The 15,530-nt window shown below is 42.5% G+C and overlaps 1 protein-coding gene across 20 annotated transcripts in view; it reads right to left on the bottom strand.

The window, feature by feature from the left end:
* MAP7D3 (MAP7 domain containing 3) overlaps nucleotides 1–5,129 on the bottom strand; it is a 44,475-nt gene extending 39,346 nt beyond the window's left edge. For all 20 annotated transcript variants that reach the window (XM_079318858.1, XM_079318873.1, XM_079318874.1 and 17 more), the window contains exon 1: nucleotides 4,974–5,129. In XM_079318858.1, coding sequence (XP_079174984.1) covers nucleotides 4,974–5,052 — 79 coding nt within the window. In that variant the 5' untranslated portion in view covers nucleotides 5,053–5,129. The remainder of the gene's footprint in view (nucleotides 1–4,973) is intronic.
* Nucleotides 5,130–15,530: the final 10,401 nt, after the last annotated feature.

The raw sequence follows: 15,530 nt of genomic DNA, 5'->3' as shown, positions 1-15,530 counted from the left end.
CCACACTCCAAAAAACTTAAACACCAGCATCTAGAAAGGTTTTGATTATAAGACAGGCATATGCAAACACACTGAAAGCATATAATCAATTAAGATTAATCTGGTTGTAAGCTGCATAATTGGAAGCTAAATGGCACTAATTTATTTGTGGCAGACAAGAAATTTGCAGTCCCAGTTGGATTTTAAAGTACCATAAGTAATCTGATAAGTCATATTCACAGAACTCATTAAAATTGCATGCTCAGAATTTTATTTGTCAGGGTGTCCTTTCAAAAGAGGACTGCAAGCATCTCCAATTATTTAATCAAATTTCAATACCACCAGCAGCTTTTGATACCTCTATTATTATGACTAACCTAGATTATTTCTTCCATTTATCTTATAATAACCCACAGTAACCCTTCTTTACTCTCTTATCACTCTAAAGAACTGAAAATTAATAATAGCATATTAATAGTCTAAATATTCCCATTTCCTTTTTGAAAAACACAAGTGTATGAAGAAGCAGCAGTCCTTCATTCCAGCCACATTTTAAGACTATAAAGTTAGGGACAGTGGAAGCCACAGCATCTCTGGGCTCTCACCATTGGAGTTATGACCCTTGCAAGTCATTATTTGCTAAATAGTTTCATCTGAATTGAAACATGGAAGCCAAATTTATATTTTGCAATTTCAACACATAAAGAAATATGCAGAGAATGGAACACTCACTCTCCGTAAGAAACTGAAAAAAATATGCTGTTAATGCACATGGTTTGGGTGGGATTTTTGTTTGTTTTTTCCCATTACAGCAAGGAGGATATTTCTCCTGAATGCATTGGGAGAAATCTCAAGAATTTAAAGTTTTAAATTTGAATAAAAACTTTTATAAACCACTTATAACTGGAAGTAATCTTCAGAATGCTAAGCATCTAAATACACAGCATTCATCTTTATGAATCAGCATGAAATTATCCCTACCCCGTGTGATTGTATTTCTCTGAATAAAAAGAAAATGAAATTAGGGCTCACAGCCATCACAATTACATTAAGTTCTCAGCCTGATTTGGGAATGTTCTCTCACCACTGAGATCTATGTGAAATCCAATTTCTGTGCAGTTCTTTGCATTTATCACCTTGGCACTCTGCAGAGCAGTCTTACTAATTTTATGCAGGGAAAAAAAGATGAAGCACAAAAAAAAAAAAAAACAAACCTTAAAACTTTCTCCAAAGTTCTGAGGAGTTTGACAAAACAAGAAATTGAGGCCAGCCCCAGTGAGCATCAGCTGAATATCCCAGTCATGGGCTGCCTTTGCTGTGCAGATGGAACCTGTACCAGTCACTCATTCAAACATCACCACAATGCAGGATAACAACTGAATGCTCAAGATGCTTTTCATGTAGCACTCCCACACTGTGAGAAATCTGGCAAAGAAATGGTTTCCTTGTCTTGCTGCTTCCCAGGCAAGATCTGGAGCCCACCTCTACTGACATTGCAAATCCTAAAGGCTTTCAAGCATCCACATTTTTAAGTAAATTCTCTCTTGCAGCAAGCAGCTCTGATGCACAGGTCGATTTAACAACTGTCTGACTGGCAGATACTCCTGGATCCCAAGTAATTCCCTCTAGACAGCTCTGACTATCTGCTGCTGTGGGATCAGGAGTTCTCTAGTACTCCTACAGGTGTTGGTACAACCTTATACCCTTAAGTTATGTTTTATAACTGTTACCTAGAGACCAGGTAAATCTGTGCATGTCCCTGACTACCTGCTTGAGCACTGAAGTTGAACTGTTAGTTATCCATGCAGTTTTCTTTTCATGCCAGCTCTGTGTACATGCACTTGGTAAAGCTGTTGCTAAGAACTGTGGTCTGGGAAAGATGGACAGTCAGGCAGTGTCACTTACATAAGGAGAAAAAACTGATTCCATGGAATGAAGCTGGTGTTTTATCAGAAAACTTCCAACCAAACCAGGGCCTGCAGGTCATGGGATTTATGCCTGCAGCTAGATTTGTAGAAAAGGCACTTTATTTTTTTCCCCCAAACCTGAGGTTTCCCAAAAGATGATGCAAATCTTGGAAAGGAAAATATTTATGTATAGCACTAAAATCTACTGTTTTGAACAACCTTTGCAACAGCAATTCAGTACAGAAGTGGAAATACTGGCAACAGCACAGGTTTACCAAGCTCTGGTTAAAAAAAAAAAAAAACAACATTCTCTACCACCCACACTACAAAAGATAGGAGTTTTCAGTATTCCAGTGAAAATGAGGACATTAAATGTAGGCTACAGCAGTTTAAATTACAGGTATTTTTCCTCTGATTACCCACACCACTCAAGGAAAACCTCACTTACTGGATAAACCACAAGTACCCGACTATTCCCCTCTTCTCACATCTTAACAAGCTCAGCAGTACTTATGGTATTAGAATAGGATCAAAAATTCCTCTTCATCCCTGAGGGATGACAGCAGCAAGCATGGATAACAAAAATGGGGTAAGCAACTGCCATCTATGCACTGCTGGTTTAGTGTAAAACTGAAATTTATTTCTAATGTTAAGTGATATTCAGAAACCTTAACTGCCTTCTAGTTGTACTTTAACTGCCTTCTAGCTATAGTACAAATTCTGCTTTTTGTCATCCACATAAAGGAAATAAGGCTGGACAAGTGTGTCAGGGCAGAAAATTATTACAAAGGAACTGTAGAACTGGCACTGCAGGCATGAGCTGGCCAGCAGAATCTTAATTACAGTTGATACTCAAAGGAGGAGAAACACCTTTTCCTTACCTCAACCCTAGACTGAATTTAAGAGAATATTTTTCTTGTCAAACACATGAAATTGGAAGTTAGTTACAAGTAGCACCATGGAAATCATATGTGCAATGCCTAAAAATTAACAAGTACCAATTACAGAGAAACATCACAGAGAAAAGCAGTATCAAGAGGCTGGTCACAGAGAAAAGTGAACAGAACAAGAACCCAGAGGTGTCTTTTAATAAGGACCCACAAAGGTACCTATGCAGAAGGTGACTATACAAATGTTATATATGTACACCTCTTAGCCAGGCTGCCAGAAAAACCTGTGCTTTCTCAGCAAGATGCTCTTTATTTATTGTCTTTAAATGTGAGATTCCCAGACAGAAGTTCCCTGACAAACGACAGAAGGCACACAACACTGTATTTATCTTGCATAGCTGTTCATTCTCCAGATTGATTAAGACAGCAGAGCACACAACTGCCCAGAGAGGAGCAGAGACTGGGTGCAAGCTTTGTCATGAGCAGGTATTTTGGAACTGAGGAGTCCCCCACACAGCCAAGCGAGCTCAGAGAAGCAGGAAGTCATATCCCTCCCCAAACATGCTGAAGGGCAGCGTGGGACTGAACGTCAAGGTTCCTTCGAGTTGGTTTTTTTTTATTGTATCTTCTCCAAACAGCTGCGATATCAGACTTGGTTGCTGCTCACAACTTCTCCAAAGAGCAGCAAACAATGTGGCAAATTATCCTGCGAATTCCACTGCCAACCACTGGATTGCAAGGATGATTTCTAAACATCATTTGCTCTCTCCAGGGAGTGCTAGTGACTAGGGGTCAGGAGCAGAGCTGCAGAGTGGCCTGTGAGCTCACAGACAGCATTGATTCACTGCACATTAGCACTGAGTTTATCTTTGAGCACATAACTGCTACAAATGCATTCTATGTACACTGAAGTTCAGATTCTGGTTCAGTGACTTCTACCCCCTCAGGAAAAAAAAAAAAAAATTCAAGGTCTAGCCTTTCCAGGATCTAGTGAAGGGGGTTGTTTTTGCCACAGATGTGCATATTAGAGCGTGTGCATATCTGAAGGGAGATGGAGCTGCCTGGCCCAAGGAGCATTTCCTCTCTGGTTTTGGGACTAAATCTAGGTCATGACAACTGTCAGCAAATATGGGCACCCATCCTTAGAAAAACTTAGTAGCCACCATGAAAGTGCATCCAATATGCAAAATAAAATCCAGCAGTTCTAGCAGGAAGAATAAGGTTCAAACAGACTTAGCCTGTGCAGGTGAGAAGTGCTATCTTTTGGCAGATCTTTATCCTTCTGAAGCACTAAACTGTCTTAATTTTGAAACAGAAACAAGAGGTAAATAGTGTTTCCAACACTCAAGACACTGAAGAAGAATGCCAGGTGAGAGTTGTGCATTCAGGACCCTTTGCCAGCATTCTTCTTTATGTAATTACACAGATACACTGAAAACAATCATGAAAGAGGCTCTCAAGAGTAGTTGCTGCACCTAGTCCTAGTCAGCTAGCTTAGATCAAACCACAAGTTTCTTGACTTTTTTTTTTTTTTTTGTGACTTGGATAAGAAAATGTTTATTTTTTCTAACGGCTCACCCACAAAGCTTTCGTGTGGAGATGTACCATGAAATTCTGCTGCAAACACTTATCGTGCATGCACAATACTCGCTGCAGAGTATATTACTAAGGACCTTAAATATAAATAGGCTCATAAACACAGCCAAAGACCAAACCAAAGCAGAGCTTCTTTAGCCCTCTTACAACACCAGTTAAAAAAGTAAAAAATAAAATAGGGCATTATTAAACCTTGGACTAGAAATCAGTACCAAGGACTGTCTCTGCCTTCTGTACTCGGCACCCAACACAGCGCCGGAGCAAACCCAGACACCGACAAGTTGTCGAGCCGGTGGAAAACGGGCGGTTGGTGTAACGCATCCTCCCGCAGCCGCTCCGCCGCCGCCCACGAGCTGCGGGAGGTCCCGAGCCAGCAACCCCCGCCCGGAGCTGCGGGAAAAGCAGGGACCGGCCGGGAGCGGGGCCGGGCCGGGCAGCGCCGGCGGCCTCCGCTCGCGGCGCCCCTTCCCCGCCCCGGGACGGGGCCGGACGTCCAGCGGGACGGGGGGGAGCAGCCAGGGCCAGCCGCGCCCTTGGCCCGCCGGACCCCCCCACCCACACACGCACACCCCCCGTGCTCCCCCTCCCTGCCCGCTCTCACCCATCTGCTCCCGCAGCCCCTTCAAGGAGGAGGAGGAGGAGGAAGCGCAGGACGGGGGCGCCGCACCGCCCTCCGCCATCTTCAGCGCCGGGCCGCGGGAGTGGCGGGCGGGCCGCGGAGCGCGGGGCGCAGTGCGCAGGCTCCGCCCGCTCCCGCCCTGCCGGCACCGCCGGCGCTCCCGCGTCCATCCGGGGCGGCCGCGGCTGCGCTGCCGCGCGGGCGGCGCTGCGGGAGCAGCGGAGAGGCGGCGGGATCCTGCAGGATCCTGCAGGGATGGGGAACGAGCCCCATGGGGGAGCTCGGGGGGACTCATCACCCCCTCACAGGAGGGCGCAGTGCGGTGGGGCCGGTCTCGTCTGCAGGGAGAGGACCTGAGGAAACGGCTGTAAACTGCCACAACAGATTCAGATTTGATATTAAGAAAAAAAAAAAAGTCATTGTTGGGGTGGGCAGGTATTGGAATAGGCTGCCCAGGGAGAAGGTGGGATCGCCATCCCTGGAGGTGTTTAAGGGGTGTCTGGGTGATGTGGTTTAGGATCACAGAACCGTCAGGGCTGGAAGAGACCGTAAAGATCATCGAGTCCAGCATCCACTGAGCGCTGCCATGCAACCCAAAACCACATCACCCAGTGCCAGATCCAGAAACCTCTTAAATACTCCTTCGGTTTAGTGGTTTAGGAGTTGAATACTTTGAATATTGTGTGAGCATCTGGCACAGGGGGCCGATAGAATTGGCCACCCCACGGTGCTGAGGGGAGCCTGGCGCTCCGGGCTGGGAGGGCGCGGGACTGCTCCTGGTACCTCACGGGCCAGGGCTCGTTTGTGTCCCCACAACACATTTGACAATGCAAATGTCATCCCATCACTGCGAGAGACTTGGAACTGGATGGGCTTTAAGGTCTGTTCCAGCCTAAACTGAAGTGTTGTTAACCATGATGAATTGCCTTCTGTTGGAGAGCTCTCAAGGAGAGATGCTGCTCTAGCTCGTTATCAATACATTTGAGAATAATCTCATTTTGCCTCTGAGTTTACACTCTGAGAAGAGTGATGGTAAAGAAGCATCCATGGCCGTACTAAAGGACAGGCTCTTTGGGCCTTGTGCAGGAAAGTCCATTTGCAACCATGAACAGAAAGCTTGCCTGCCAATGGGCCAAAAAATTACCCCATAAATGTGATGAATGCAGGAAAAGTAGCAGTAAGATCAGGTAGTATTTCAAGAGAACAAAATAAGAACGTTTTAAATATTCCAAGCAGGGCTCCATTTGAGCTTGAATATTCAGACCACGGACCTACCCTGCTCTTTGTTTCTTTTTTTTAGTTATGTTTGCTCCATGTGTGTGCAGAAAATCCTTTGTCTGTTGTTTCCTCTCAGTGTTAATAGAATGTCAATTATTAGTAGTAATATTTAAAACAAAAGGGCAGCTAAAGGGGAAAAACCCCCTACACATTCAATGCCAAATTTCCTAGATTTGTTCTTATAATATATGGTAATAACACCTTGCCACTTAGCAATCTCCATGTCATTTATACACAAACTGAAATCAAATTTCACCATTTTGCTGAGAGACATTCAGATGTTATCCTCATTTTACAGATGAGAAGACTGAGTCATTGAAATCAAAGTCTGGTTATGAAAAAAGCAGCACAGCAAAAAAGCCTGGCCCAGGTTTCTTGATTCCTTGTTCTGTACCCATGTATTTTTCCATCTTCCTTTAACCAGCAACTATCAGAAAATATCACCAAAATGGTTTGTGTTCATTCTCAACAACATAAATTACAATAGGTGTAGTATGAAGAAATGGTCAAACAACTGATATAATGTAATTTTTTTGTTTTGCAAGCCCCAAAAGAAATGTGTAGTTATGGGGCTGTACTTTCTGCGTCTATAATAATGAAGTGTTCATTGATGTTTTGAGGTGCCTCTGAATTTTTATTAGGTTACAGTTATTTTCCTTTACTTTCCCATTTCTTTACTACACTCTACAATAAAAGGGGTCAGAGTCTATTTATACATTTTTCTTCCTCTGAGAAAGATGAGACAACTGGTGTGGGAGCAATCACACTGAAGGGGATGCTTGCAAACAGAATGGGCAACTAAAATTCACTTTCAAATGAGATGGCATTTTCTTTTCTTTCCATTTCAACTGATACATATATGAGTGGCCTCACTCCTTGCAATTTGACATGCCTGATGTTCTGCACGTGCAAAGCTGCAGAATAGAAGGCATGAATTACAGGAAGGGAAATAAACCGAGTGTTGCACTCTCAGGATGTTTGTGGTGGTGCAGTGGAGGCTGTAAAGTTAAAATAAAAAGGCCAAGCACACAGAAATTCATGAGAGATAAAAGGACTCTTGAGGTGGAAGTGGGGCATTGTCCCTCCCTGCTCTCCATGTATCTACATACTGCTTGATAAGCATATCTTTTATCTTTAGGCACACAGGAACTGAGCTGAGAAAATCTGCCCCGATGTGGAAAATGTGTTATCTTTTTCTCTGATGAGCAGTTTAGGAATGTTTGAGCTAATTGTGCAGCAAGTGCAAATGTAACATCCATCTTACTTCTTTTTAGATCTTCTTTCTCAGATTTTTAGTTCAGTCATGCAATTACTGCTTTTGCATTTTTGGTGGAACTTCATTAAAATTTTGTCCTTTGACAGCACTTGGAGTTGCCTTTCAATTTTCCAGCATTTGCAGATTTGATTGTAGTAGCTGATTTATCCTAATCCTTGAAAGACTGTCCTTTTTTCCACGTCCCTGTGGAAAAATGAATAATTTAATTTTACAGTCATTTCTTCTGTCCTTTTAGTTCCCATGTGATGGATTCTGACAAATCTTTCAAAGCTGTTTCAGGCCCAAACACTGATGGTTTCATATTGTCATTGTGAGTTCAGAATCAATAGAGCTCTGGCACTGCATGCAATGTGAGATTCCAGGGGGTCACACTATCCATTTCAGTTTAAGGAATGCTGCAAGTAGTTGGAATAATAGTGGCTGAAATTAGTCAGGTAGAAGCTTGCACATGTGATGACCCAGATGCAAAAAGAAATGCTCAGAAAAGCCACTAATCTGTCTGGGGAGGATGTCAGAGGAAGAAGCACCCACCTATTAATTTATTCCTTAGCCTGTTTTCCAAAGTATCCATTGTTACACAGTATTAAATGTTGTGCTTGTCTGGATGCAGTCTGAAATCTGGTATAATGGTTTTTATATTCTACTTAAAGAAAACAGCCCCCAGATTTTTCTGTGAGACTACGGAACCTAATTCCTTCGGTCATTGAAACAGTAAATGTCATCTAACAGTAAAATGTTTGTGTGTATTCAACTTTATTAGTGTCAGAGTCTTGCTGAGTAAGACAAAGAAACCAGGGAAATTCAATGTATTTTTATATTTCTATCCATGTGTAGGATTTTGAAAAATTATGAACAAGTATTTAAAAGTGTTTTAAGTCCAAAAGTGTAAGGCCTGTATTGTGACAGATTATAGTGGGTTTCCTGTGGTGAATGTAATTGTCATGGCTGATGGAAAGAAAATTGATGGCATGAAAATTGCTGCAGCTGCCCAATATTCTTTCCAAATGGGCTTTAACTGCACATTCTTGTTTATTCCTCTCCTACTGGGACAAATACCTCCAAACCTTGGTGTTACTAATACATCTGTACACTTAGGACCTCATTTCTCAGCTCTAACTCAAGTTCACTTGTATTTATCTGGGTGAATAACTCTTTAGATGTGAAGTTATCAGACAATATTGCCTAACAGAATAGATACAGAATCCAGCTGTTACTTTGTCCTTGGCCCAGTATGTTTATTAGTTACCTGGATGATAGAATGGGAAGCATTCCTTTATCATTTGTATGCACTGCTGATATGGTAGAGTACAATTGTAGAATTAGAATGATCCTGAAAGTTAGAGATACAGTCCAGGAGAAGATGAGGGTAAATAGGGACTGATGCAAGAGAAAACATTTAGACAAGAACAATTCATTGTGGAAAAGCATGACAGAGGACAGTCTGCTAAATAGCAGATAGAGCAGAAAATAATCTGGGATGTCACAAGCTGAGCATGAGTCAACAGTGGCCTGGTGCTGTGAAAAGGGAAGCGCCCGAGAGCAGGGACTGAGTGTGGGCTCTGGGACACACAGGCCCCCTCTGCTCAGCAGTGCTGGGCATCAGCTGGGGAGATGCTGCCTGAGAAGATACAAGACAGCTGGGGAGCTGAAATCTAGAGCAAGTCAGAAGAAATAATGAGAGGGTGAATGAAGAGAGTTAAAGAATTGGCTTTTTTTTTTTTTTTTTTTTTTTTTTTTTTTTTTTTTTTTTTTTTTTAGTCTGAAGAAGAAGTAAATGAAGGGTGATAATCTGCTTTCTTTGAAACAGAAAGAATAAAAGATGGCTGACATGATTTTAATCATGGAAGATTATTTGATTTCAAGAAAAATATTATCAGGTAGGGAGGTAATAGAGGGATAGATTGCTGGGCAAACAGTAAAGCTCCAGCATGGGGGTTCTCTGTCTTAGTGAGTGGCAACCCAGTTAGACAGATCTGATCAGAAGGATGCCATGACCTCAAACTCTGTCTCAGTTCTGTGTTTCTGTGATTCTGGCATTCCTACTTGTGCATTTTGGGACTATTGGCCAGAACAAGTATTATTCACTGCAAGGGTTGCAGAACTGCCTTCTAAAATTAGACAGAATGTTCTAAGCAGTGACAAAAGATAAATGAGTTCAAGGATAGGCATGGTGGTCATGTGGCTGCTTGGTTGGCTGGCAGAAAGGGTTTGATGCTTCAGTGTCTGACACTAATTCTGTTTCTGAGATCATCCTTTCTGTAAAATGGTTTAGTAAGGGCAGGAGACCAACGTACACAGAACGGAATAAGTGAGAAAGAACATGCACATGTAACATGTGAAACAGATCTTCTCCTTTCCTATCTGCCATCCTCTGCCTGTCCACCATTTCTCACTTCATTCAATTACACCTATGTGTTGTCTTAGAAAACATATTCCCATACAAACTTCAGTTCTTGCAGGGATCAAAATAGAGGTAAGTAAGTCTGTTCTCACCATCTCTCATCTTTTCAGTGTTTATGTATCTACTTATTTATTCTGTGGCTTTCCATCAAGCAGAAACTCTCTGGGGTTGGCAGTTGCTGTATTGTGTACATGTGTATGGGTGTGTCTGGGAGGTTGAGCACACTGAAGACAGTAAACAAATAAAAATAAATTATAGAAGTTAAGCTCTTAGGCCACTTCTTGTGAAAGTGGCTGCCTGAGAGTGTGTGTCAAAGCTGCATCTGTTCAACCAAACTGAGATGCTCTGTGCTCAAGTTCTCACTGCATGTGTCATCACTGGCTATTTATTTGTGTTGCCACATGGTCTGGGAGCCTGCAGGAATAATAACCACAGTAGGCTGCTCCCTAATCCAAGGAGCCTAAACCTGGTCCTGAATTTGCTACAGGGACTGTAGAGCAGCTGGATAACTTTTAAAATAATTTCCATACTTTTTTCCCTCCTGTCCTGCTCTGATTTGGAACAGTAGATTCCCCAAAGGAAAGACTAAGGGGAATCAACTCAGTCAATTTTCATAAGGTACAAATCCCATCACACTGAGTCATTTTACAAATTCAGCACTGGCTGTGCAGATTCCAGCATCTCCCTTTGCCTGCAGCACAGTGTGGTAATTATTACTGAATCATTTGAAATTATCCAGAATTTCAGTGTGATTACTGTCAATGGCACTAGGTAATATGATTTCAACAAGCTAAACACTGATATGGTAATCCTTATCACTTCTAATGCCAAACAATTTAATCTTATCACCATGTGTTGATGAGATAATATATTTCAGTAGGGCTTTTTATGAATATTTTATTATTCCAAGTGGTGTTGAGATAGATCTCTGATATGAGTTACAGTATTTTGTTTGCAGTGCTGTGCATCTGACTGAGAGGACATTTTTTGAAGACTGTTAAATGACTTCTCAAATCTATGTAATGATCTAAAAATCTGCCTGATTGATCCCTGCCTAGATCATTTCCTTAAGGGAAATATGAGAATACAAAATAATTTTTCAGTTGTTTGAGCATGAAAATATTTTTAAGTAACTTAGCAATGCTTAGATGTTTTTCTTTGTAACAGTTTGAAGGTCGCTGCTTTTGGAAGATCAGTTGTCCAGGAAGTCTCCTTGGACAAAAAAGAAGAAAAGCCAGTCATACAAATTTTATTCTGTGCAGAGCTCCTTGGCAGAGAGCAGGAGAGTCCCTGGTAACTGCCTCACTGCCTTTGGAAAAAGCAAGAGTAAAGAGCAGGTTGTAGGGATGATAGGGAAGGTTCTTGGCACAAGGAGACAGAAACTTGATCTGAAGTATTTTCTTCCCTAAGCTGATGTAGGATATTTGCATGGGGTTTGAGGAGTGGCTCTTCCTGCAGTAAGAATGAGATTTGTCAGGATTAGTTCCCATTTCCCAGACTCTGTGTAGACTTTTTCTTCTGCTTTTCCTACATTTCCTAGCAGATTTGGCTTTAACAGGTCTGGATCTTTTACATTGTCTGGGTTCCCTGCAGAGGTTTGGTACAGGCAATGTGCTGCCTTTGGCCAGCCATTCCCATTCCAAAGGAAAGTGAACTCCAGCCAGGGAGAACCCTGGAGATGATGGTTACACTGTCCTGCTCACAAGGGAAGAGACGACAAAGAAATGCAGCAGCAGCAGCAAAAATCCACCAAAAATCTAATACTGATTTTATGAATGTACTTGATAGCTGGAGCTAATTTAATCCAAAATTTGACTTTCTGCAGTATTTTGGCATTTACCTACCTGCAAATCCCTCATTTATCCCAATGCCTTCTAGCTGCTGTTCCAAGCAGCTTGGAAGGAGGGTGGGCACTAACAAGTTGTGTTTTAGGATGACTTCTTGCAGTTTGCTTTCCTCTCTCCCCAGGGTCAGAGATGCTCTGGGTGTGGGATGGATGCTTTGGGGCTGCTCCATAAGGGCCTCTAGAGAGTCTGGCACAGGGAAGTGCTGGCTGCATTCACCATGCTGAGAAACTGTCAGTCCATTTCTTCCCTGAGACTAACAGCCTGTTAATTCTGCTGCTGAATTTGTCTCTCCCCCATCAAATAATCCACTCTTAGCAAGTTCAATATGGAGTAAAATGTATGGGTCCTATTCAGCAGCATCAAGAAAAATTTTCAGCTCTTGGATTATTTAATCAGTTTCAGAAGATCAATTTCATACTGAAATAATGTTTAGGCAAACAGCAACTCTTCTTTCTGTAAGAAAATATATTTGGAGAAGAGCTTTAGCTGTGTGGTTGAACTCTACGGTGTTCCTTCCTGTTTTGGCTTGTAGTTTGCTGCCTTGGCAATTCCCACTGACTCCTTACAGGGCTGGGAAAGACCCTGGTCTCACGAGCTGCTTCACCATAGACCCTACCTTGTCCTCCCATGAAACGAGCCCTCTGCTCCTGCCCAGCTGAATGAGCTGCAGTGGGATTCTGCAGGGACAGCAGGAGGCCCCTGCCACGGTTTGGGACTGTAACACTGTGAAGCTCCTGTGTTCCAGCTCAGAAAGAGGGCAAGGAGATAAATGGCTGCAGTGTTTGTTTGTTTGTTTTGCCTAAAGAAGGTTCTTTGTAAGCGTATTCCACATGAGGATTCTTCTATCCACCTAAATAGATCCCTTGTGTCTGAATTTAAGTCTCTGTATATTGTTCCTTGTGCAATGGCTTAGAAATACTTTGGAGGCATTATCTGGGAGCTTTTATGGTTTCTCTCACATATTTCCTCTGCCTCCCTGCTCCTACACATCCATGCACACACAGTGAGAGGTGCAGGGTCAGATTCTGATCAGACTTCTGCTCATTTTACGCACACAAAACTCCCTTTTTGCACTTTTTTATTTTCTGAATTTCACTCATAAATCACTTTTGGACCCACTAGGCAGCTCTTTGTAAACACTAGCCCAACAACAGCTGTGCTACTGAGGACCTCAGACTCCAGAAGGAGTGATTACTGGCCAGATTTGGAGCTGAGAGCCTTAAAACACAAGCATCAGCCCATCTGTGGCCAGTTTCCCTGCCTGGTGGGGTTGTTTTGTGCTGTTTCTACAGAATCACAGCGGTGCCATTTATTCTTGACACTGTGGATTGCATTGCAGGGACAGCCCTAACAAATAATTTGCATCTGTCACATTTTTTTCACATGTTTCCCATTTGGGTTGCTCTTCATATAAAGCTCTGATGACATGGAGAAGGAGGAGAAAGGCTAATGTTTCTTCTTGAGCATTTTCTGATTGTGTCTCCCTCAAAAGTTAGCCATCCATGGTTCCTTTGCCTTCATGTTTTTCTTTAATGCCAGTGTTGTGAAGTCTTCAAGATTAAAATCTAAGAAGGCATTTTCTAGCTTTTCTAGGAGAACACATTTCAAAATGTGGCTATGAGTTGCAAAAGAGTTAGGCTTTACACCAGAGAAAAAGGACATGTTCTCCATTAATGAAAAAGAAAATTAATTCATCAAAATTACTATTATAAAATGATCCGTTTTTAATGGGCAGGTTACAAGAGAGTCCCCTCATGGACTGTGTGAAGATGATCAATTTGAGGCCATCTATCTGTGTGGGTCCTTTCTGTGCTACCTGGAGTTTTGGAAGCCAGAGACACAAATCCTGCAGATGCTCAAAGTCTGGCAGTGGTACTGTGCCAGCAGAGCCAGTCAGTTATCCAGCCCATCCAAAGCAATCAGGGGTGTGCTCTGCAAATTAAGTGTAGCTGTCAGTAATGAGCACTGGCTTGGTTCTTGAAGCACTGTGAGTGTAAAATAATAGGTAAGTTCCTCATGATGAGTAAATTGATGCTGTGGGCAGCAACAAGAAGGATTGTAGCCCCCCATGAAATCCACTCTGTCCAGTCTGGTGTCTTCTAGATCTACAGTTATTTATATCCTTGGCAAGGACACAGATTTCTTCCTTCTAGAAATTTAAGGGCCAGACTAGCAAGACGTTAAAATATTTCTGAAATAAATGAGATATAGTATAGCATACATTCAGATACATTTTGTGGTAATGCTGGGTGATAATTTATATTATGTCCAGAAGAGCCTTCCAGAGGGTAATTCTCTTCCATATTCCTGCACAGTGAACAAGGCACAGCAGCCACCAACCACCTGAACACCAGAAAAACAGCTTCAGTCAAGCACTGAGCACATGCTCTGTGAGCTTTTCAAGACCAGCCCTTCAGTCTTGGCACTCTCCAGCTCACATTCAGCAAACAGAAACCTTTAGATCTCGTTTTCTGGGAGTTAATGGCTTTCAGTATGACTGCTAATTAGCAGGTCACAGCATTGCTAATAGAGTTTCCACTGGTTTCTTTGCCACAACTTCAGCTTTCACGTGTGAAGGTTTCTGTCTCAAGTCAGCAGTGGTTTGAAATCCTGTGGTGAGTGGCCTGGTATAAATGTGTGATGATACCCATGTGTGCATAAACTGGGCTGCAAGTGTGTTGGTGAGGTTGAATGTTTTTTTCAGTGAAGAAGGAAAAAGGAGAGAAGTTTGAAAAGCCCTGGAGATTCTCTTTTGCCTAACTATGGTGATGCAGTACCTGCTTTGGAGATCCCCACCTCCAAGGTGTTTTACCCTGGATCAAAGCTGGTGGCTGTCAGAGGAGCCCTTTGAAGCTTGTTCTGCTACAGGAAATGAAAAAGAAAGGAGCAGCCAGTGCCTCAGCAGGGCTGAGCATGAGGTGCTGGCTTTCCACCAGCAATACTGGTTCTTCTTCTTAGTATGACAACAACCTGCTCATCCTACCTGGACTGGAGCCTTGTTTTTTCTCAGGCAATTCCTGGGGGCAAGATTTTCAGCCAGTCTGCTCAAGGGGGTATTGGAGGCTGTGTAACTTGTGTGAAAAGAACACAAGTTGTGACAAGTCCTGTCATGGCACCACTTCAGCTGTACAAATTTGGCTGGTGAGTGGGTGGGGGAGTGGATGGAGGTGGGGGGTTTCCATATGAAGTTTCATTTAAATACTGGTATTTGCCAGTTATTACTGTACTGTGGCATCTGAGCAAATTCAAATATTTTGCCTTTGCACACCTGAAAAAATAACTACTGTAGTTCAGACCTCAGGGTAGCAAGTGTTGGCTGCTATTTACTTTTCAGTAGTAGTTCCTTATCTGCTTGAAGGTGATGCCATGAACCTCAATTAGTCAGTGCTTATACAGTGCTTTGAAATTATAAGACTGTCTACCTTTTAAGTATTATGATGTTTCTATAACATATTCTAACAAGTACATGCTTCTGTACACAGCTGCACACTCAGTGGTAGGCTAGAAATGCTTCCTAAGGGAAATAATCCAGGAGTTTGTTTTCCCCATACACAAGGAAATCAAGAAAAATCTTCATCAGTTTTAAATTTATAGCATGTGTACCTTCAGAGCATGGATAGCCCAGATAAGAAAAACAGATTACAAATAGCTGCCAGATATAACAATATTTGGTGTAGTGCAAAACCTCTGCACAATCTGATCACAGTGTAGGGCAGGGGTGGAGGCAGATGGAGCAG

The sequence above is a fragment of the Erithacus rubecula genome, assembly GCF_903797595.1.
Source record: "Erithacus rubecula genome assembly, chromosome: 15".
Classification (NCBI taxonomy): domain Eukaryota; kingdom Metazoa; phylum Chordata; class Aves; order Passeriformes; family Muscicapidae; genus Erithacus; species Erithacus rubecula.
The sequence above is the reverse complement of the archived record's forward strand: the minus strand, read 5'-3'. Positions and strand labels throughout refer to the sequence as shown.